Source organism: Prosopis cineraria, unplaced genomic scaffold, assembly GCF_029017545.1.
Source record: "Prosopis cineraria cultivar Desert tree isolate PC_DT_omini unplaced genomic scaffold, ASM2901754v1 PC1, whole genome shotgun sequence".
Lineage (NCBI taxonomy): Eukaryota > Viridiplantae > Streptophyta > Magnoliopsida > Fabales > Fabaceae > Prosopis > Prosopis cineraria.
In genome coordinates, this window is record NW_026555332.1 from 43,789,516 (window position 1) to 43,810,980 (window position 21,465).

At 35.1% G+C, this 21,465-nt stretch overlaps 3 protein-coding genes across 3 annotated transcripts; all 3 read right to left on the reverse strand.

Moving 5' to 3' along the window:
• Nucleotides 1-729: 729 nt before the first annotated feature.
• Nucleotides 730-2,290, reverse strand: LOC129291568 (late embryogenesis abundant protein D-34-like). Its single transcript, XM_054929048.1, has 3 exons — nucleotides 1,879-2,290; nucleotides 1,551-1,778; nucleotides 730-1,458 (listed from the first exon to the last, which is right to left on the reverse strand). The coding sequence occupies exons 1-3, from the start codon at nucleotides 2,209-2,211 to the stop codon at nucleotides 1,378-1,380; spliced, it is 642 nt and encodes a 213-aa protein (XP_054785023.1). The 5' UTR covers nucleotides 2,212-2,290; the 3' UTR covers nucleotides 730-1,377.
• Nucleotides 2,291-4,210: 1,920 nt separating this feature from the next.
• LOC129304102 (late embryogenesis abundant protein D-34) lies at nucleotides 4,211-5,346 on the reverse strand. Its single transcript, XM_054943749.1, has 2 exons — nucleotides 4,622-5,346; nucleotides 4,211-4,495 (listed from the first exon to the last, which is right to left on the reverse strand). The coding sequence occupies exons 1-2, from the start codon at nucleotides 5,240-5,242 to the stop codon at nucleotides 4,337-4,339; spliced, it is 780 nt and encodes a 259-aa protein (XP_054799724.1). The 5' UTR covers nucleotides 5,243-5,346; the 3' UTR covers nucleotides 4,211-4,336.
• A 12,439-nt stretch (nucleotides 5,347-17,785) lies between these two features.
• Nucleotides 17,786-19,660, reverse strand: LOC129285403 (FCS-Like Zinc finger 8-like). The gene is made up of 2 exons (XM_054921099.1): nucleotides 18,103-19,660; nucleotides 17,786-17,980 (listed from the first exon to the last, which is right to left on the reverse strand). Exons 1-2 carry the CDS (start codon nucleotides 18,861-18,863, stop codon nucleotides 17,935-17,937), a joined length of 807 nt encoding a protein of 268 aa, XP_054777074.1. The 5' UTR covers nucleotides 18,864-19,660; the 3' UTR covers nucleotides 17,786-17,934.
• Between the last annotated feature and the right edge of the window lie 1,805 nt (nucleotides 19,661-21,465).

Here is a 21,465-nt window from a genome sequence, read left to right on the forward strand (position 1 = left end):
TGTTATATTATATCAAGTGTTGATGAATAAGCAATAAAATACTCTCTCTCTCTCGGGTCCTTGAGACGACATAAATTCAAGTCTTTTCTTAAAATATTTTGTAACTTTACTTTTCTTTGCAATAAAAAACAATTAATTATTTTAACTTTATCTTAAAAAATAAGCATAAAAGGGAGTAGTAGATATATGAAATTATTTTTTTTTTGTCTTTTCTTTAATTACCCAAACCTACTCACTTTCAAATTTTACAGACACCTGACGAGCCAAGTTTAAATTCTCAACCCTCCTCACTAGAACCGGTTAAATTCTCAATCCGTCTATCGTGACAGCTCACTATTTGTCCTTGCTTTTCATTTGGTAACTCCCAGGTTTGTGTTTCATTTGTAAAGCTTTTACTATTCTTTTGGTTGCTCATTATACACCGGGTTCTGGCGTCAATAATCAATGAATTCTTTTCCTTTCGCTGCGTCCAACAATTATGATAAATTGATAATTGCATGTACATTAATTAATTAAGGTTTGGTCGTGTTCTAGCTACGTTGGGTTTTAAATATGAGCAATTGATGATGCATGCTCACCGCTTAACCACTGGACTCACAAATCAAAGACCGGGGTCTTGCCTAGCCCCTACGTAGTAGTACTGAGTGGCGGGGAAGTGATAGGGGACGAGCTATATAACCTGTAAGTCCCCTTTCAGATCTGTACCAAGAATTTCAGGGTCATCTTTGGAATCACCAGTCCTTTTTTTCTTGTCAACTATCATATATCACACGAGAATGAGCTGTAACACAAGTATGAAATAATATAATTATCGATGTCGATGCACTTGCTTTCTGCTAGCTATGATCTAGAATCTGAATCTGGAACAAAATCATCACGACATGGAGACACGATTCCCACGTCTTCTGCATGGTTTTGAGCAATGACGTTGAATTTTCAAGTTAGTGTCTTAAGATATGGCAACCAAGCTACACACTAATTTGGCATATTTTAATCTTTCTTCTCCAGTTCTGTTGTACACGATAGTGGGCTTTCCTCTCCAGTTTTGTTGTCCACGATAATGGGCTAATGTTATTGTGCGAAAGAAATTGAACCCTCCAATTGACGCCCCCGTTTAGACTTAAATAATTAAAAGGCTCATTGGGCTCTCGTTAAGGACTACTGGGAATCGAACTGTTTTTTTTTTTTTTTTTGGATCACAGATCCGGTTGGGTTACCATCCATTCATATGGTTAAGGTTAACAAACATCTAGAGCGCGCACTAAAAAGTAAAAGAAACAAACTGGAGCAAATTGAAGATCGATCTCTACTCCTAATTAATGAGCATGCATTTGTTTAAACTAGATTACTTGAGCACCGGAACTATAACTCAGACCCTCATTTATTCTTTTTGACCCTCTGATCTGCGGTAGCCATGGAAGCTCCCATGCCGCCAGGTATCCCACTTATAACATTTTCCTGCATTTATCCAACCAAAGTGCAAAATGAACAGAGGCAATGAATGCAATCGTAAGCTAGTAAAATTGATGACGACAAATTGGGTTACTCACGGAAGGAACAAAATTATTGTCATCAGCCTTGCGCACCAAGCGAGGATTGAGAGTGGCGTCTCCTTGTTCACTTATGAAATCATCATCTATACTTGCTTTGAATCCTGGAGCTTGCATCCATGCCGAAGCAGCATCACCTGCTGATTCATTCACAGCATCATCCGTCCCTGAATTATTATTCCTCTTCTTTGCCTCAGCGTCAACAGGCTGCATATACTTCCCCACCACCTTTCTCAACAAATTAAATGATGACTAGTTATTATGAAGCAGTAACAAACAATGACGTTGATGTAGCAGAAGAGGGCATAAAATAGGCAACGTTTTGAACCTGCCCGCCCAGTGTTTGGGTAACGACACGGCCACGGCCTTCATTTGTTTCAGAGATGGTAACGCCTTGGTTTCTGGCCAGGTTGGTGACGGCGTAGTGAGAGACGAGACCGACTCGCTCGTTGATTGCGGCGGCGGATTCCATGAGAGCTGCAGGGCCACCTTTTTGGGTTGCGCCCAGTACTTGGGCTTCTGCTGATTGCATGATGGCCGCATCCCTAGGTGCTACGGGTTTCGATGCCAATTCTGATCCCTTCACATTGACGAAGACATCTCCATATTTAATGGGCTCTTGGTCATCTTCAGCTCCTCTTCGTGGCTGTTCTTGGCTCATAATACTGATCACCTACAAGCAAAAAACCGGCAATTTAATTAACTTCTGGACTTGGTTTGTTCGTGAATGCAAGTGGGTGCCTGTGCTGCTATGCGTTCAACCGAAAAACACAAATATAAGTACTTACAATTATACTTGGTTGATATGAGGAAGGGTTGACACTTGACACTGCGAAAGTCATGGTTACACGTGGGGGAAGGATATTGTATAAATGGGGTGACCATATATTATTACTTATCAGCCAGTTGCAGGTGGCGAGTGCTGAAGCTACCTGAAAATACGCATCTTCCACCGTTAAGCCGCATGCAGATATTTTGACAGCTTGTGCCTGCCTGGCAACACCTCCATCCTTCAATTATACGGATATTCTGACTAGTTTCTCTAGATAAATATAAGTATTTTAGATGCCGATCGAACAAGCTCGGTGCTATCTTCAGTCCTCATCTTCATGGAGATACATGAAAGAAGCCTTTGCTTCCTCAACCCATCTCCATAATTTTTTTTCCCAAAAAAACCAGATTTGGTTCGTAACCGTAAGGTAGCAATTTAAATTATTCAGTCATTGATAAATTCTTGATAAATTTGAAGATGGGAGTCTGACGGATCCTTATATTTATGTGCCAGATGTAATTAATCAGCTGAGTTGTATATGGGTACGTTGTTCGCCAACTGTATCTCTTTTAAAGGCATATTTTAGGCCAAAGAATAATTGATTAAGCATCAAAATGGCGAACTCTACAACAGTGTGACTTCTAAGCCACAACATGTCAGACTAAAAAATATATACGCGCAAATTGTTTCCATTTTAAATATTTCTAAGTTAAATGGTTCAGTTGTTAAAATTGATGTCCAAAATAATATAATATCATTCAGTTGTTTGACCAAAAAGAATAAAACCACCTACATGGCTTCCTTGCCATTGTGGTTCAGTGTCTATCCTGGATTTGCAGTGGCCATGCATCGGCTCCAGCGGGCGTGAAATTGAATTGTATTTATTCACATTAACATTAATGGAACATGCCCATGGATCATCATAAAATATATTATATATATAATCTGGCGATTTCAAATATTTTTTCCCGTGGTAACCTAAAAATATATCACTTCATAAATAGTACGATCGTACACTTAAAAAATCAACATCAATTATAATGTTTTAATATTCAAATAATAAATTATCATTGGTCAGTTTAACTCGACTGTATCAAAACAGCATTTACAATATCAATGCACAACATAAGACGCGGATCGTTATCGTGCTCAATTAACTGTATGGGGGTGACCTTCGTCGTTGATGCATTTTGTATTGAAGGGGCATTTTAGGCTTAATATAAGGTCCTATGTTAGATGGACTTGGAGAGAGTGCACTCCACACTCCAATAAACTAGTTTGCAATGAACTAGTTTTTTAAAAGAGAGTAATAGCTCGTGATAAAGTAGTATTAAAGTCAAACCTAAGTAATATCAAAGTCAAACTTGAGTTTGCTTAATTGACAGGTTTGGAAAAACTATCAAGTCCCATATTGAAGGGACTTGGGAAAGGTCCTAAGTATATGAGGAGGTATACTACACACTCCAATTATCAGAGGGATTTGAGGAAGATCCTCCTTATATAAGGAGGTGTGCACACTCCAATCATCAGTCAGTTAGCTTTGTGACATTAAGTTGCCTACGAGTTGGGTATTTTCTTTGAATATAATGAATCCCCAAGACCTTCCTACAGCCAATTAAATGATCCGTTGATTATTAGCCCATGATCATACTGAAGCATGCCGGTCGGGCGTGAGATTCTAAATTAAGTATGACATTCCTTGGCTATGCCTTTTTATTTCTCAGTTAATTAACGCTAACGCCAACGGTTTAAAGCTTAACATGCTCGGGATCCAACGGTGTCCCTTAATTGCATATATCATTGAAGAGGAAAGATTCACTGAGATAATTAAATAATTTAATATAAAACTTCCTGAAATACATAGGTACACACAGAAAAACTGAGAGACGTGTATATAGACCTTCATATATCATACACGATACATTTATGAACAAAATGAGTCCAAAAACGTCACCCTCAAAAAGCTTAAGATTTCATACATAGGACGTCCCAACATAGTGCATTAATTCATTCATCATTTGTTTTGATTAAGGGTCGCTGCCGCCGCCACTGAGGCTGCGACACCACCGGGGGTGGTTTTCATATCCGGTTTGTTTCTAATCTCGGCGCCAATCACTCCCTCTGCATCTTCTCGTGTCACCTGTTTATCCGCAGGCAACTTCTGCTTCGCCTCCTGCAAACACAGACACATAAACATTTCAGGTTAAAAAAACAAAAAACAAAAAAGCTTAGGCGTGAGAGAGAATTATCAAGGTTCAGGGGAAATAAAAGGCAAATATGAGTTTTTTTTTTTATTTACAGTCAAAACATCAGACAAAGTTGTTCTCTGCTCGTAAGACAGGGTGCGAGCGTTGCGAGTGGCAGCCGACTGGGCAGTGGCGGCTACACCTCCGGGTGTTATCTGGTTTCTTCCGGTGGCTCTCATTTCAGCAGCTTGTATTGCAGCGGCGTCGCTCTGATCCATAGGCTTATCACCAGCCTCGCTCAACGCCGATGCTTCAAGCGCCTCGCCCATGGTTATGGCATCTGGGTACAGAGCTAATCCAGGATCTCTCATGGGCACGTCTGGCTCCACGAACTGTCCCACCACCTCTTGGCCTACCGCCTCCGTGATGATGCGAATCGCACCCACTTTTTTTTCAGAGACGCTCAGGCCCTGGTTGCGAACTACGTCTGAGACGTCGTCTGGGCTCACCAGGCCAGCTCTCTTGTTCACCGAAGCCGCTGATTGCATCACGGACGCCGGTCCTCCTCTCTGGGTTTGTCCCAATGCTTGATTCTCAGTCGCTTGCATCAGAGCCGCGTCTCTCGGAGTGATAACATTCGAAGCAAGTTCACCGGAGACGTCGAAAACGTCTCCGTATTTGATGGGCTGCTGCTGGTTCTCGGCTTCAGATCTACGTGGCTGCTCCTGGCTCATGGTTCTATCAGGAACAAAAGCACAACTGAGTTTGTAATCAACTATCACTGAATGTGGTCTAATATAAATGCCTTCGGGTATGGGAAGACGACGGAGGCTTAGAGCCTTGGCGGTTAGGAGGGTTTTACAGATGGCGTCTAGTCTTGCCTGAAGCGCATCATTTCATCTGACTAATGTCGTCGGATGCTCATCATATTTGACCACCTGGCTGGCACCGATCTTGCCTGTTTTGGGTCACGTGCACATCATGTGCATTAAAAAACATACCTTTTTTATAAGAAAAAAATAAAATCCTAAAAAGAAAAAAAAAAACAAGAAGTTCCTGATCAATATATTTTGACGATTATTCGGGGAAAAAGTTAGAAACAACTAAACTCAAAATACAAGGCAAATTTATTTGGGAAAATCATAAATAACTACTTGCAAAAATCAGTAGCAATCATTGACGATTATAAAATTTTAAAATTATATTTAAGTACTAGAGTCCTTTTCTACAGTATATGGATTATTGTTATGAAGGATACTCTTAATCCAAAGAAGAGAAAAAAAAGAAAAAGTTGAATATTTATAAAGTGAGAGAGGAGCCAAAATAACTAGAAAGTTTAAAACGGTTATTGACATGCAAATCATGGCCTTACAGGAAGTAAGGATATTGAATATTGGCATTTTTACATGTGTAAGCTCTGCTCGTTGAGAGATTGAATTACAAGTCCTACGTCCTTTTAAAGCATGGTGCTTTAAAAGCACTGTTCCTTACTCGTTTAAGAGTCGCTTCAGATAAATAGAATCAAGAATAAGGGTTGGGTTTGATGGGCTACTCGTTTAAGCCCGTTTTAATAAGTGTTCGGGCTTAAAAATTTGATATTTTTTGAGATAATCGAGCTTTGAAACTCGGCCCTTTTAAGTCATAAAAAAAGGACTCGGGCGGCGCGTAAAGCGCGTTTTATATTTTTTTCCCTTACCTATCTCAAAACACACTGCACAGAACTGAAAACCCTCAGAGTGTCTAAAATTGCTATCAGTCTCTCATCCTCATAGCCTCACGCAGACAACAGACTTAGCCGGCAAGCTTAGAGCCTCAAACTCCCTCTCCTTCTTTCAGTCTCGATTCTCAAATTTCGATCTCAAATTTCTCTCTTCTCTCAGTCTCTCCTCCTCAAGCCATTGTCACTGTCTCAGTTTCATCTCAATTGAGCGTCCAAGTCTGTTTTCATCTCTCAGATTCTCACTGTCTCAGTTGTATGGCTCAACTCATTTGAAGTCTGAACTTTTTGATGCCATGTCTCCTCCCTCATCATTTTCCATTTCAGGTTTGCCTCTATTTCGATTTTAGCTTTTAATTTTGATTCTTGAACGCTGTTGTACAATTTCAACACCGATTTTGATTTAGATCTGCTTCTGATTCTTGATTTCAACTTGGAAGAATAGCTTTATTTAGTTTGCTGCATACCATTAGATGTAACTCAGGAACTGTCTGCAAACTATTTTTTTTCAAAAAATTCTATTTTGCATTATGTTGGTTAATGCTCTGTCTCGGTCACTTGTGGTTAATGCTTTGTCTCGGTTTCTTAATTATATGCCTGGCGGTTATGCTGTAATTCCTGATTAATGTGTCATAACTTCGAATGTGCCTAGGGAGGTTATGTTGTAATAATTCCTTGTTAATGCTCTGTCTTTGATTCCTAGTTAATGCTCTGTCAACTGTCCTTAGTTTCTTGATTATATGATTTATACTTGTTTGCAGTATGTCATCATCTAATGCCAAGAGTAGTAAAACTAATAAGAAGTTAGTTGAGGATGACAGTAATAGAGAATCAACTCCTTCTCAATTTACTACATTCAACATGAAACCACCTAAGAAAGCTAAAAGTTATACCTTAAATGTTTGGAAATCTTTTTCTAAAGTGGTTAATAAAAAAGGAGCAACAAAGGCAAAGTGTAATGGTTGTGCCACTTTATTAGCATGTGGTGAAAATCATGGTACTTCACATCTAAGTTGACATATTAAACACTGTGTGACTCTTCCAAAGTTTCATAACATAGGTTTGATGATGTTAGATAATGAAGGTAATGTTAAACCTAGACAAATCAATAATCCGCTTATTCGGGAGTTGTTAGGAATGTTGATTATTGAACATGATTTGCCATATTCTTTTGTTAAATTTCCTCTTTTAGGGCAGTTGCTTAAGGAATTAATTCTGATGTTAAGGTTATGAGTAGAAAAACTGCTGTGTCAGATGTTAGGAGATTTTATGAGTTACAGAAAGAGAAGTTGAAATTAATTTTGTCAAAGAGTCATAGTAAAATATGTTTGACCTCTGATTGTTGGACTGCTGTAACATCTAAAGGTTATATTTGCTTGACGGCACATTTTGTAGATGAAAATTGAAAACTTAATAGTAGAATACTCTCTTTTTGTAAGATAGAGCCTCCACATTCTAGACATGAATTGGCTAGCAAAGTTTTTGAGTGCTTGCGTGAATGGGGGATTGAAAAGAATTTTTTTTACAATTACTTTAGACAATGCATCTGCAAATGATTGTATGACTAAAATCTTGAAAAAGAGGTTGGTTTTGCAAACAACTTGATTTGTGATGGGAAATTTTTTCATGTGTGATGTTGTGCATATATCTTGAATTTGATAGTTCAAGAAGGTTTGAAGGTAATAAATATTATGATAAATAAAATTCAAGAAAGCATTAAGTATGTTAAGATGTCAGAGTCCAGGATGAAGACTTTCAAGCAATGTATTTGGCAAGTTGGAGGTATTGACACCTCAATAGGATTGCAATTAGATGTACCTACTAGATGGAATTCCACTTATGATATGCTTAAAAGTGAAATAAGGTATAAAAGAGCTTTTGTTTGCATGTCTTGTCGTGACACTAGCTTTAAACATTGCTTGTCAAATGAAGAGTGGAGGAGAGCAGAGGAAATGTGCACTTTCTTACAGCCATTTACAATTATTACAACCTTTAATTTCTGGCACATCCTATCCTACCTCAAATATGTATTTTAGGCAAATATTAAAAATTAAGATTTTGTTGAATGAAGCCACTAGCAATTGTGGTCATGTGATTTCTAGTATGGCAGTTAGAATGAAGGAGAAATTTGACAAGTATTAGAGTGATTATAGTGTAATCCTTTCTATTGGAAGTGTTTTTGATCCACGAGTAAAATTTGAAGTGATTAAGTATTTTTACTTAGTGATTGATTCTGTAAATTACTTCATGAAAGTTGATAATATCAAGCAGAAGTTGTATTGTATGTTTAATCAATATAAAGAAATGGGTGGATCTTCCATTAATCTTATACTAAGTTCAACTCCAACACAAAGTCAACCAAGCTCAAGCATTAGTGGAAGGATGTTAGAGAAGAAGAGGGAACCAATTATGTCTTGGACTCAAGCTTATGGTGTAAGTTTTTATCTCATTGTTGTTAGCTTATAAATTGTAATTTCTTATTTGATACACTTAGATTTTTTGTATATACAGGACTTCCTTAGTTTCAAGAGTAGGGATACTTCTTCCATTAGAAAATTTGAATGAGATTATTATTTGAAAGAAGCTTCCCTTGATGGTTATCAGTTTTCAGAGTTAGATGTGTTGCATTAGTGGAAGACTAATCAACAATGATTTCCCAATCTTTCAAGGATGGCATGTGATGTTCTAAGTATTTCGATCACTATAGTAGCTAGTGAATCGGCATTTAACATCAGTTCCCGTGTTCTCACAAAGTATCGTTGCCACCTCCTTTCGGATAATGTACAAGCATTGATTTGTACCTGCAATTGGTTGGTTGTTTTTGTGCCATTTTGTGGTAATTTTTATATTTTATCTTGTGATATATGTATAAATGTATATTTGATAATGACACAATTTAATTGCTAATTATTGTAGGTGACGATGATGAAATTGTAAAGATAGTTGATATTGAGCCTCCGCCTCCATCTTTCACAAGTGGACCTACATCTGAGGGTTCTAATATTTTATTTATGGATGATGATGAGGGAAATTTTGATTAGGATTGATGATGGAATTTGCCTTCATCTTATTTAGACTTTTAAATTTTTTATTTATTTTTTAGATTATGTGAGATTTTGGTTGGGTGTATGTTGAATTTTAAAATATTCTAAGTAAATTTTAATGTTGAATTTTATTTTATTCCTATTAGGGCTTATGAGCCCGGCCTTGAGCCCTTTGAATAAGGGCTGAGCTTCAATTTTAAGGTAAACTTAGGGTAAATGGGCTTTAGAGCCTAGGCCCCTAAGGGTTGGGCCCATATAAGTTAGGCCCGCTCGTTTATCAACTCTACAGATAAATGATTCATGAAAATATATACAGTGAATAAAATCTTAAACTCTTGCTTGAAAATTATGCTGAACTTTAAAATTTTAAAATATATAAAATAAATTTTAAATTTCTAAATTCATATCAAAATAAATTATGACTGTTAACTTTTTTAACACCGTCACTATCGACGCTAGTACTGTAACAATCTAGGTTAAATTTTTAGAAAAATAAATCTTGAACAGTACCTGTGTGGATAATAATGATATTAAAAAGTCAGCAGTTAGGATTTATTTTGCTATGAATTTAAAAATTTAGGGTTTATTTTATATATTTTAAGAATTTAAGATCTATAATGATTTTCGAGCAAAAATTTAAGATCTTATTTACTCATTAACTCTTATATATATATATATCAGGCTATCTTTTTGTAACATTATGTTAATTCCTCTAAAAAATAAAAATAATCAATCTGCAAATCCTTATGGGTTTATTCATTTTTAAATTAAGTTCCTGTAGTTTATTTTATTTTAATAAATCCTTTATAATTTGATCTATTAAATATGTTAATACTTAAAAGTTAGAATTAATAATGAATTATGAAATTTTTCAAACAAAAGTACCTTTGGAATTTATAGTAAATTTAATTCAATAATTTTAGCCAAAATAAAAAAATTAATTTAAAACATTGATTACAATTTTATCATTTTTATAAGGATTCTATAAGTGTAAAAATTATTTAAAAGATAACTTAATTATGTAAATTTTGAATTACAAAAATTATATAATTAATTTTAAAGTTATATAATCATTAAATAAAAATATAAAATTTATTAATTTTATTTTTTTAAAAATTAAGGATTTTATTTTTGGGATTAAAAATTTAATTAATTAAATTATAAGACTGCAATTAAAATAAAATAAATAAAAAATATTTAATTTAAAATTGAGAAATATTATAAAATATTTTTTTAAAAAAAATATACAAGTCATGAGGCAAGGTCAATTGGGCAGCAGAATCTATACCTACTCTAATTTCAGGTTCATATATTATAAGCGAGATTGGGCATTTTCTGAGAGATTCCGATTAAAAAAGCGGAGAATAAAAATCCAATGGATTTGACGGGGTGATTTTTGAACATGGAAATCAGAAAGAATAACGTAACCTCATTATCATTTCATTCTCCAATGTGGTGCATATATATTACACACAGAGTTTCAACTTTCAAGTCAAACTTGAATTCCACATGGTGGTGGGCCATCCCCACCGTCCACGCACAAATCAAGCAGAGCTCACAGCAGGCATTAAGAAAAGAGGATCGCCATCATTGTTCTCTTATTAAACACTTGTTTAAAAGCACCCGTTGATGTTCCTATACAGTGATTAAGATATCACACTTCCATATTCATCATCAATCATTTGCTTCCTGTTCTACTCACCTACTTATCTTCACAAACTCCAACATCAATGCATGATTATTTTGATATGAAATAGAACTCCAGTCTTTATAATATACTGATTCTTATTGTGCGTCGCTGGAGGTGTTCTATGACATTTTAAAATGGACTGTCAAAATTTTCTTCCCTTTTAAAACTGATGATGTAGTAATTTTTCAAGCAAGTCATTGGGATATATGCGAGACCCATTTTTCCATCGAATTCACACTCGCCACAAACAGATTCACATCAGTCAAGAGTCTAAAAACGGAAAGATGACCCTGTTGCAGCAGCATGATACACTTTTGGAACTTAAAACAGGGGAAGGAATAATACATTCAAAGGAGCCCAGAAATCGAATAAAATTTAAATAAAATCCATTCTGTTTGATTCAAGAGGGAAACAACTTCTTTTATTGGAGAGAACGAGAATAATATATATATATATATATATATATGTATACAGACACGTGCCTCTCTCGTTTTCTTGACGCTTCATCATCGTCATCAATTCACTTCCCTGCAGTGGTTTTGGGCACCGTGACAACCAGTTTGCCACTAGAGCAAACGGCGGTGGCCATGGCGGGCCTGGTCCTTGCCGGCAATCGGAACCTCCTGACATCAAGGCCAAGACGAAGATGACCGTCCACCAACTCGCCGCCGTCCGTTCCTTTGATGACGATTCTGGTCATGCCGGGCAAGATTTCGATGGTGTGGACACGGACGCCGCTGGGTATGCCATTGGCGGCGGCGATATAACGAAAAGAGTCGGGGGTCTCCTCCACCGAAACATCGGAGTCCGAGCGGAGAGGGAGCACGAGGACGTTAGCGAACACGTGAGGAACTCTCAAGAGCTTCTTGGCGTTGGAGGAGGCGGGCGATGAAACCACAGGAGGCTGCGAACGCAAAGAGTCTTGCTTCTTCGCGAAAAGATGGACCTTCGTCGCAAACATGTTCCGCCGAACTCTATCAATCCCCTTTAATCTTTGCTCAGTTGCGCAGCGCAGTGACCGAATTTTCCGGGAAAATTGTCTCTGGAAATGTAGATGATAAGCAGATGTCATATTGGACCCCTAGTGTGTATTTATGTGCGCGCGCGTGCGCGCGCTAGAGGGTAAATTGACGGAAGTGCCCCTTCCACTTTGGCATAGCGAATAGCGTTCTTTGTCCGCAGGAATAGTGAAAAGGAAAGGAGCATAAGATGTGTGGTGGTGAAAGGGAATAGGTATGGCAAGGTGCTTAATGCATTTTTTTTGATTCGGGTACAGGTTTAAATTCAGAAGCTACGTACGTGGAGGTGACCATAATAGGGATTTAGTTATTCTGGCTTTGACAGGATAAAAAGATTCGGACAAGTGACCCTCCATTTGGGGGATTCATGAGCCATTGCAGAGGTTATATTCTGGTCATGATGGATTACAGTGGAAGTGTACTGATACAACAATGAATTCAATGACTGTTGAAGCAGCATACAACATGAAATGAGTGAAAGCAGAGTTTGTGAAAGGATTGCGTTTGGGTCGTGGGTGGATACTGGATACTTAGTTATCTGGAGGAGGAAGACAGAGTTGTGGAAGGTTCAGGGCTGCAAAGGGACAAATGAAAAAGCGTGATGGTGAGAGTAAGGCAGAAATTGCCCTGACATCCCTCCCCATAATCTTCCTGCCTCTTCTTGTTATTGGCTTCTTTTTGTCTTCTGCATTCGCCAAGCATCTGACCTATCCTATTCCTTATCGTCTTTCCTAACTTCAAATTTCAAATATCAATTATTATGATATTTAAGTATTTAATTACAGATAAGATCTTAAAATTACGAAATTTCAGAGAAATATTATGGTTTGCAGTTGGGATTAAAATTTATCGGATTGAATTTTTTTCAGTACTTGTCTTTCATATTTTCATGGCGGGCCTGGTCCTTGCGGCAATCGGAAACCTCCTGACATCAAGGCCAAGACGAAGATGACCGTCCACCAACTCGCCGCGGTCCGTTCCTTTGATGACGATTCTGGTCATGCCGGGCAGATTTCGATGGTGTGGACACGACACGCCGCTGGGTATGCCATTGGCGGCGCGATATAACGAAAAGAGTCGGGGGTCTCCTCCACCGAAACATCGGAGTCCGAGCGGAGAGGGAGCACGAGGACGTTAGCGAACACGTGAGGAACTCTCAAGAGCTTCTTGGCGTTGGAGGAGGCGGGCGATGAAACCACAGGAGGCTGCGAACGCAAAGAGTCTTGCTTCTTCGCGAAAGGATGGCCTTTCGTCGCAAACATGTTCCGCCGAACTCTATCAATCCCCTTTAATCTTTGCTCAGTTGCGCAGCGCAGTGACCGAATTTTCCGGGAAAATGGTCTCTGGAAATGTAGATGATAAGCAGATGTCATATGGACCCCTAGTGTGTATTTATGTGCGCGCGCGCGCGCGCGCTAGAGGGTAAATTGACGGAAGTGCCCTTCCACTTTGGCATAGCGAATAGCGGTCTTTGTCCGCAGGAATAGTGAAAAGGAAAAGGAGGCATAAGATGTGTGGTGGTGAAAGGGAATAGGTATGGCAAGGTGCTTAATGCATTTTTTTTGATTCGGGTACAGGTTTAAATTCAGAAGCTACGTACGTGGAGGTGACCATAATAGGGATTTAGTTATTCTGGGCTTTGACAGGATAAAAAGATTCGGACAAGTGACCCTCCATTTGGGGGATTCATGAGCCATTGCAGAGGTTATATTCTGGTCATGATGGATTACAGTGGAAGTGTACTGATACAACAATGAATTCAATGACTGTTGAAGCAGCATACAACATGAAATGAGTGAAAGCAGAGTTTGTGAAAGGATTGCGTTTGGGTCGTGGGTGGATACTGGATACTTAGTTATCTGGAGGAGGAAGACAGAGTTGGAAGGTTCAGGGCTGCAAAGGGACAAATGAAAAAGCGTGATGGTGAGAGTAAGGCAGAAATTGCCCTGACATCCCTCCCCATAATCTTCCTGCCTCTTCTTGTTATTGCTTCTTTTTGTCTTCTGCATTCGCCAAGCATCTGACCACCTATCCTATTCCTTATCGTCTTTCCTAACTTCAAATTTCAAATATCAATTATTATGATATTTAAGTATTTAATTACAGATAAGATCTTAAAATTACGAAATTTCAGAGAAATATTATGGTTTGCAGTTGGGATTAAAATTTATCGGATTGAATTTTTTCAGTACTTGTCTTTCATATTTTTTAATAATTTTTTTAGTATTTTCAATTCTCAATTTTTTTTGAGTTTTTCATTAATCATTTTAAATATTTTCAGTCTTCTTTTATGGTCTTAGTACCGGAAATTTTTTTTTCAATATTAAAAAAGAGCATTGAAAACATCTAAATAACTAGAATATTGAAAATGTAAAATATGACTATTAAAAATATGAAAATTGAGTATTAAAAAAGTAACTCATGAAAAATTCAAATCTATTAAGGATTATGAACCTTTTTAAAATTTTTAAATTTTTTATGATCCATAACTCTAAATAATATTCTTAGAGGGTTGTTAAATGTCATTCTCCTAGCATATTGTGTATGTTTATAGTTAAGTTAAGTTTATATTTGTTTAGTTATTTATTATAAGGTTTTATTTAGTCATTTAATTTTACAAAATGTATTTTCAATTTTTTAACTCTTAACACCATTAATTTCATCATTAAAAAATACCACATTGAACTTTTAAATATTGATAAAATATCTCACAATGTTAATATATTCAATTTAATTTTTTTAAAAAATTACAATGATTGATATAAAAAATAATCACTTAAAAATAATGGTATTAGGGTTAGAGAATTGAAAATATGCTTTGTAAATTAAGGTAAACTAAAATCTTATATAAAATATATGATCAAAAAGCACATTTTTACCTTACATTTACATTAGAATAAAATACATAAAATTTCTCTAATTTTAAAGTAATTAATGCGGACTTCTCTCACCTTTCATAGTTTAAGATTAACTCTTTTAATCTTTAATTTTTTTTTAAAACCCCTTACCATTAATTGATTGTTATGTGATTCATATCATTATTTTCATGCCATATGCAATACATATGGCACATGACATGAATTTTTTTTAATTTTTTAACAAATTTAAGAAAGCATGAAATTGTAATTTCTAGTTTTAACAAACATGACGGTGCCCTTTGTTTTTTCACTTGACGGCATTATTTTTTTATTGTTCATGGATAATAAAATTTTAAAAAAATTATAATTTTACTATTCTTTATCAATTAAAATAGCTTTTTATATTAAATAAATAAAAAATATCTAAAAACTGGTATTAATAGAAGTCATATAAATTTTGTTGTTTGCTTTGTTTATTTTTTTTATACTATTATTTATTTGTAACTATTATTTTTTCATCTAAATAAAGGTTTCAGCATTCAAACAAAAAAATATGTTACTAGTATGTTATAAATGAAATATGTGTAGTTTTAGAACAAGATATATCTTTTTGCTGTTAATGTTTTGTATCAATTTTGTTAAAAGGTCAACTTGTAAACTATCATAGTTTTATTGTATTATAAGATAAATTTTTATTTATATAATTCTTACCAATGACAACTTTTAAAATTTTTTATTTTTATTTGTTTAATATAAAATTTTATTTTAATAGTCAAAGAATATAAAATTATACTTTTTATCTTCTTAATTGTGTTGCTCGCAAACAAGAAAATAGTATTGCTCAGCTAAAAAATGAGAGCATTGTTATATGTGTTAAAAGTAAAAATTTAGAATTTGTTCTCTTCTTAATTATGTTAAAAAATAATAAAATTATTTTTTTCCAGCCATATGACATCTGTGTTTGTATTAATTTGACATAACAATAACTATATTTATAAAATAAAGTTACTTACCCATTTATTTAAAAATGTAAAGCATTTTTAATCGAATCTTATCTCCCACTAAAGTAAGTTACCTACTTTCTAACTAACTCTGTCTTTTCATATTTATTCCTATTAAATATCTTAAATAAATATAAAGTTATTATCAATACGGACATTTTTTAAAAAAGGTCATGATTACACCTCAAAAGATAAAAAATACCTTATATTTTTAAATATTTAACTCTTCAAAAATTATTTTATATATTTTTGAATGGCGAGAATAATTAATAGTATAAAAAGTAAAATTAAAAATTTCAGGATTAATTTTAAACGTTTAAAGCTAACTAAAATCATATATATTTTTTAAAATTCAAAAGATTTTTATGCATTTAATCTTTATATTATTATTAGTTCTTTTTATACATGTTGCGTCATAAATTCTCACCAGGATTCCTTCATATTTATTGTGACTTTGATGTCTGTAATAAAAACATAAAAGCACGTAACCCTCCTCAATTTGGATTTAATTGCACATAACTTCCCTCATATTCAAAAGTTTAAAAAACACACCGTCATCTTTTATGTTGTGATCATTAGCCCCCACATTTAAATTCCACTATTAAGTCTAACAAGAGATATGCCACATTAGATTAATTAAGATTACTTAGAAAATGACATGTAATTTTTTATATTTTATTAATTCATTCTGACATTAAACTCAAATTGGCTCAAGGTAATTTTGTGATTACAATGATCCTATCCCGTCCTCTCTTCTGACTTTGATTGCATCTCTCTGCATCTTCGTAGGTTTTCTGCATATACAAACGCTTGATTCAGCTTTTTGTTTTTTGTTTTTTAAGAGAGAGGTAAATACAAGCGAAACACGCCAATTTTTTTTTTTTTTTTCAAAAGGAGGCTAAAAATTTACGGGGAATTAAAAAAAAAAGATAATAGCTAAACATAGATGACGCCCTTGTGGCTGTGGGATAGTTGACAGGATGTTTGTTGCTGGTATTATGAAGCATGATGGTACGAGTTTTTATGAAATATATTCATCTTTTCCCACAGAAATTAACCACGTGACATCGTATGTATCAAGAATTCTCCACTGTTTACTGAAATGGACAGCACAGAGTCATTCCATTCATCATCTGCAGCAATGTAATAAGATACCAAAGGACTTGCTATCTTGGAGGTTCCTTCTGTTTTATTCTTTGTTGAATCCTTCATCTAGGCTGGGCATCTTACCATGTTATCATGTGCACTTCAATTTTTAGCACTTTATAGCTCCTCTAGTTTACTGTTCTCTACTTCTCAGACGTGGTTGCTGCTCCTCACTTTCTCAAAATGTTTTGTTGGATCATCAATTAACCAAAAAAAATTGAAATGAACGGAGGAGGGAAAGAAATGTTGCTTTGCACAAAGTTTCTCGTCAATCTCAAAAAGCTGATGTCGCTCATGCTATTGCGAGGACTTCGATCAAATCAATCATTTCCACGCGTTCGGTTCCTTTTTTTTTTTTTTAATTCTTTTTCAGCTTTTTATTTGGCAGCGTTGTATCGGACGAGAAACAGTTATTTGATAATTAGACTGGAACAACTTTGGCCTCATCCTGAAGATTGAAAGTGAGAGATTTTCTTAGCCTGATATGATATTCCGATTTTTCTGATCATAAAAAGAAACAGTTAAGAATACGAAGTGAGAACAGACACAATAATCATCTTGGTCGAGGAGTTACTAGGAGTTACTCTTCACTCTGCATCATCATCAAATACAACAACAAACAAACGGGAAAAGAAGAAGAAAACCAGAGTTTCTTCACTCATGCATCGTCATCAATCATCATCATCATCATCCTCCTCCTCTTGAACCCAGAACAATGGGGTAAAAACGTAAGACCAAATTTGACCTTGATGATCCAATTTGTGAACATAACCACATAAACAACGCCTCCATTGTGAACATAACCAACATAAACAACGCCTCCATGACAAAAGCCTCAAACTTACAAATCATAATCAATAATGGAAATGGAAAACGTTTGACTTGCTGATCAAATTCTGAGTCAAGAGTGATGATAAACATCAGATTCCAAATTCTCCACTCCGTCCACCATCATCTCTTGGCACCGGCATTCGTGGCTGCAGAAGCTTTCTCACCCCTGCACAACATGAACCAACAGGTCACTTGAAGAAATGAACTTAAACGAGATCTTTCTCCAATCAATTTATTTATAAAATCTCTTCTGAGGCAGCTAAACGTATAGCCGTCAATGAAACTGACCTGTAAATAAAGATGTCTTTTGTGTGCTCAAGAAGCTTCTTGCACGTGTAACAGAAGCTGAGGAAATTCCCCGAAATTGACGGGGGCCTTCCAGGCAGAGAACAATGGCTTTTGACAATGCAATTATCAAATATATGGGTGGTTCTTGGATTAGATCCATGGGATATTACACAAGTATACTCCTCAGAAAGCTCCATTTCACTCAAAGATAGAACACCTGTGGATACCACCCTTGGAGAATCTTCTGTATAAATTTCTGAACTTTGAGACCCAGTTGGCAATACAAGTGAATTTGGGGTTTTAATACCAACGCCATTCGAACTTGTTGGAGATTCAAAAGGATAACATGTAAAAGATGTTAAAGGAGGGACTTTTACTCTTAGCTGTGTTCCAAACAGGACATTACCATTGCTGGGTTTGTCAGAATTCTCTGCAGCTTCCTCATCTTTGAGAGCATCAACAAGAGCAAGCCCAATGCCTCTGGAATATATCTTGTTCCATGAGCTTTTCTTTTCCGAGGAAATTCTGGTGGAGAATGTCCCAGAAGGGGGTAATAGCATAGAGTCAAGAATTGAAGTAGGGATCCTTAAAGCCTCAGCTCCAGAGAGACACTTGGAGGTGAAGTCTCTAAATTTGGGTGAACTAAACAAGGATTGAATAATTCTAACACACTTATGCTCAGGAGGACGCGATTGGTGACGGCTCTGATCAGCTATTAAAGCTGGTTTTGTCACTGCTCTTGATCTTTTCATCATCAGCATATAAGGTTCTTGTTCTTTGATCCAAACCGGAACAGTATGCCTCAGCTGGTAAACTGAAACCCAAAAGAAATAATTCAAACTAGGAAAAATGAACAAGTAATGCTATAAATTTTGCAAGAATACATGAGATGGGTCATTGAGAAGTGAGAACTCACCGGATCGGCAAGAACGGTATTACTCAGAAACCATTTGCTATTGCAGAGCAAGAATTGTTGTGCATCTGACAGAAAAACTGAAATAGCTAAACAAAGAAGATAATCTGAAACTGTCACAGTCGCTGAAACGCCTCCACGATTTCTGAGGCTTCCATGACTGTAAACTGAAACTGTAACAAGAGCTGGGTTTTCCACGTTTACCCTAATAAAGCTTTCTCAACAACAAAATATATTTCTGTTCCAGACATAACCTCTAGTAGCTCTACCATTATTGTATACTATACTGCTCAAGACAGGAAGAAATCGCAGAAATCGTTTCAGAAGCAAGCATCATAAAAAAAGAGAACAAGCCCTAAATTTGATTCCTGTCAGTGAAACTTCGTCACTGCCATCAATTTTCAAGATATGTCCTTCTCTTCTTTGAGTTTCAATTCTATAAATTCTCGAGCTTTATGGGGAGCAAATGATGAGAGGGAAGAAAAAAAGGGAAACTTTGGACTTGGAAAAAAGGTTATGGTGTCTGTATTTTTTTATTCTTCATTGTCATCTTTCAATATTTTCTCTTAAATTCTATTCCTCTTTCTCCATCCATCCATCCCGACTTGAATAAACCTTCTCTATTTTCTTCGCCATTTTCGTACAAAGCCATTTCTACATCTGCCATTTGTGTCGTACAAGTTTTAACAACCTTTTGATCAAGTACAAGTTTAACTGTGTTTTGAGAAGGGTTTATTCTCTTTTTGTACAATTGAAAAAGTTTATTCTTCCAGTTGAATAATCAATAATATCTCGGTTTTTCTTGAGAAAATTGATATTTTGTTTCCATGGATGGGTGTACACAATTTTTTAAGAAGGATATTTTGTTGGTTTAACACTTAACAGTTCCCTAGAATAATGTTATTTTTTCGGACAATCAAATATTTCTTCTGGCTTGGAAAGTCAAATATTTTTTGTACGCTGCCCCTTTTTATCGAGAAATGTACATGCATTTAGTGGGTGACAACATTTTAAATAGAATTATATTCAATAACCAGATATCGTAGGTAACAGGAAAAAATCACGCCACTTTTTACATCAATGTAGTGTAATTCAATACTTTGTTAAAAATATAATAAACTTAGTAGTATTGTTTAATTCTTAGACTTTCTTTTTAATTTAATATTTTTAATGAATATGATCTTTACATATTTTATCACTCCTCTCAATAAAATGAACATTTGATTACATAAGTAAATTTCATGTAAACATTAATAAACTATATATGGTGCATTTGTTTCCATTGAAAAAAAAAAAAAAACTATGTGCTGCACATGACACTCAAAACAATTCTTGCACCTAAATTTGATTTTCGTGCATCTATATGACCCAAAGAAAAAACATTAAATTGAAACTTCTTTCTGGAAAATTTGTTTGAAGCGATACAAAAATCCAAAGTTGATCTTTAATCATCCATTAGCGAAAACAAAAATGATTAATTATCAATATATTGCATAATATTTTTTTACCTTGCACAAATTGAAATTATATATTATTTCTTTAACATTCAATCTATATATATATATATATATATTATATATTTACTGCCAAATAAAACGAAACTTTGGTGAAATAAAAACCCACCTTCTATATATGTATATATGTACGCTATATTATTCAACATTTCAAGCCCTCTTCCGAATATTTTTGTGTCGTCCATAGTTTCGTGTGGAGTTGCTGACTATCTTAATTATATTTCAGATGCCTATTTATCACTACACATCATATCCTCTCTTTCTCGCTTTTGTATTCTGACTCTCACTAACTATCATATATTTAAAATACTATTGGTGGTTATTAATTTTTTTTTTGTTCATGTTAATATTTCTATGGTTAATGATTTCTCAAACCTGTTATCTCTCATGTGAAACGGCAGGTAAAAAAAAAAATCAGTATCACATAAAGGGTAAAAATATGTACAGGGTGCATTTTATATGATGATTGAGGTGACCAAAATCTTTGAATTTGGGGTTGCATGAGATGTAAATTTTAGCAGTTGGATTAAAAACGTACACTAATATTTTTGTTTCACATATTTTAAAAGAATTAATTTTTTAATATTATAAAAAAGTAAGAGATTCGTTTATTTTTACCTTTAATTTTAAATAATAATATAATTATATTAAATATCTTTATGTTAATAAAAAATAAAATTCAAAAAATAAATTAATTATTATAATATATTTTATATTTTAAATTAAGAATTACTTTCAAAAGGTACCGTACTAAGATTGGGAGGAGTATTTCTCATGAATGGGCTACGAGTGGGCCCTACACATAGAGGTTGCGTCTCTTTCACTTCATCATTATTGCTCAGTGCTGGGCCCACTTCTTCCCTTACTAGGCCGTTTACCTGTCTTCGACCACATCTCACACCTTTGTTTCTGTTACTAGAATTTGCTTCTCATACT

Bases quoted from the DNA above. Each gene is read 5' to 3' on its own strand.
- LOC129291568 (XM_054929048.1), bottom strand. From the start codon at position 2,211: ATGAGCCAAGAACAGCCACGAAGAGGAGCTGAAGATGACCAAGAGCCC. The intron at 1,779-1,878 runs GTTCAAAACGTT...TTGTTGAGAAAG, and splicing joins CCCAAACACTGGGCGGGCAG to GTGGTGGGGAAGTATATGCA. The intron at 1,459-1,550 runs GTGAGTAACCCA...GGATAAATGCAG, and splicing joins ACAATAATTTTGTTCCTTCC to GAAAATGTTATAAGTGGGAT.
- LOC129285403 (XM_054921099.1), bottom strand. From the start codon at position 18,863: ATGCTGATGATGAAAAGATCAAGAGCAGTGACAAAACCAGCTTTAATA. The intron at 17,981-18,102 runs GTCAGTTTCATT...CATGTTGTGCAG, and splicing joins AAAGACATCTTTATTTACAG to GGGTGAGAAAGCTTCTGCAG.
- LOC129304102 (XM_054943749.1), bottom strand. From the start codon at position 5,242: ATGAGCCAGGAGCAGCCACGTAGATCTGAAGCCGAGAACCAGCAGCAG. The intron at 4,496-4,621 runs GTAAATAAAAAA...CTGTGTTTGCAG, and splicing joins CTTTGTCTGATGTTTTGACT to GAGGCGAAGCAGAAGTTGCC.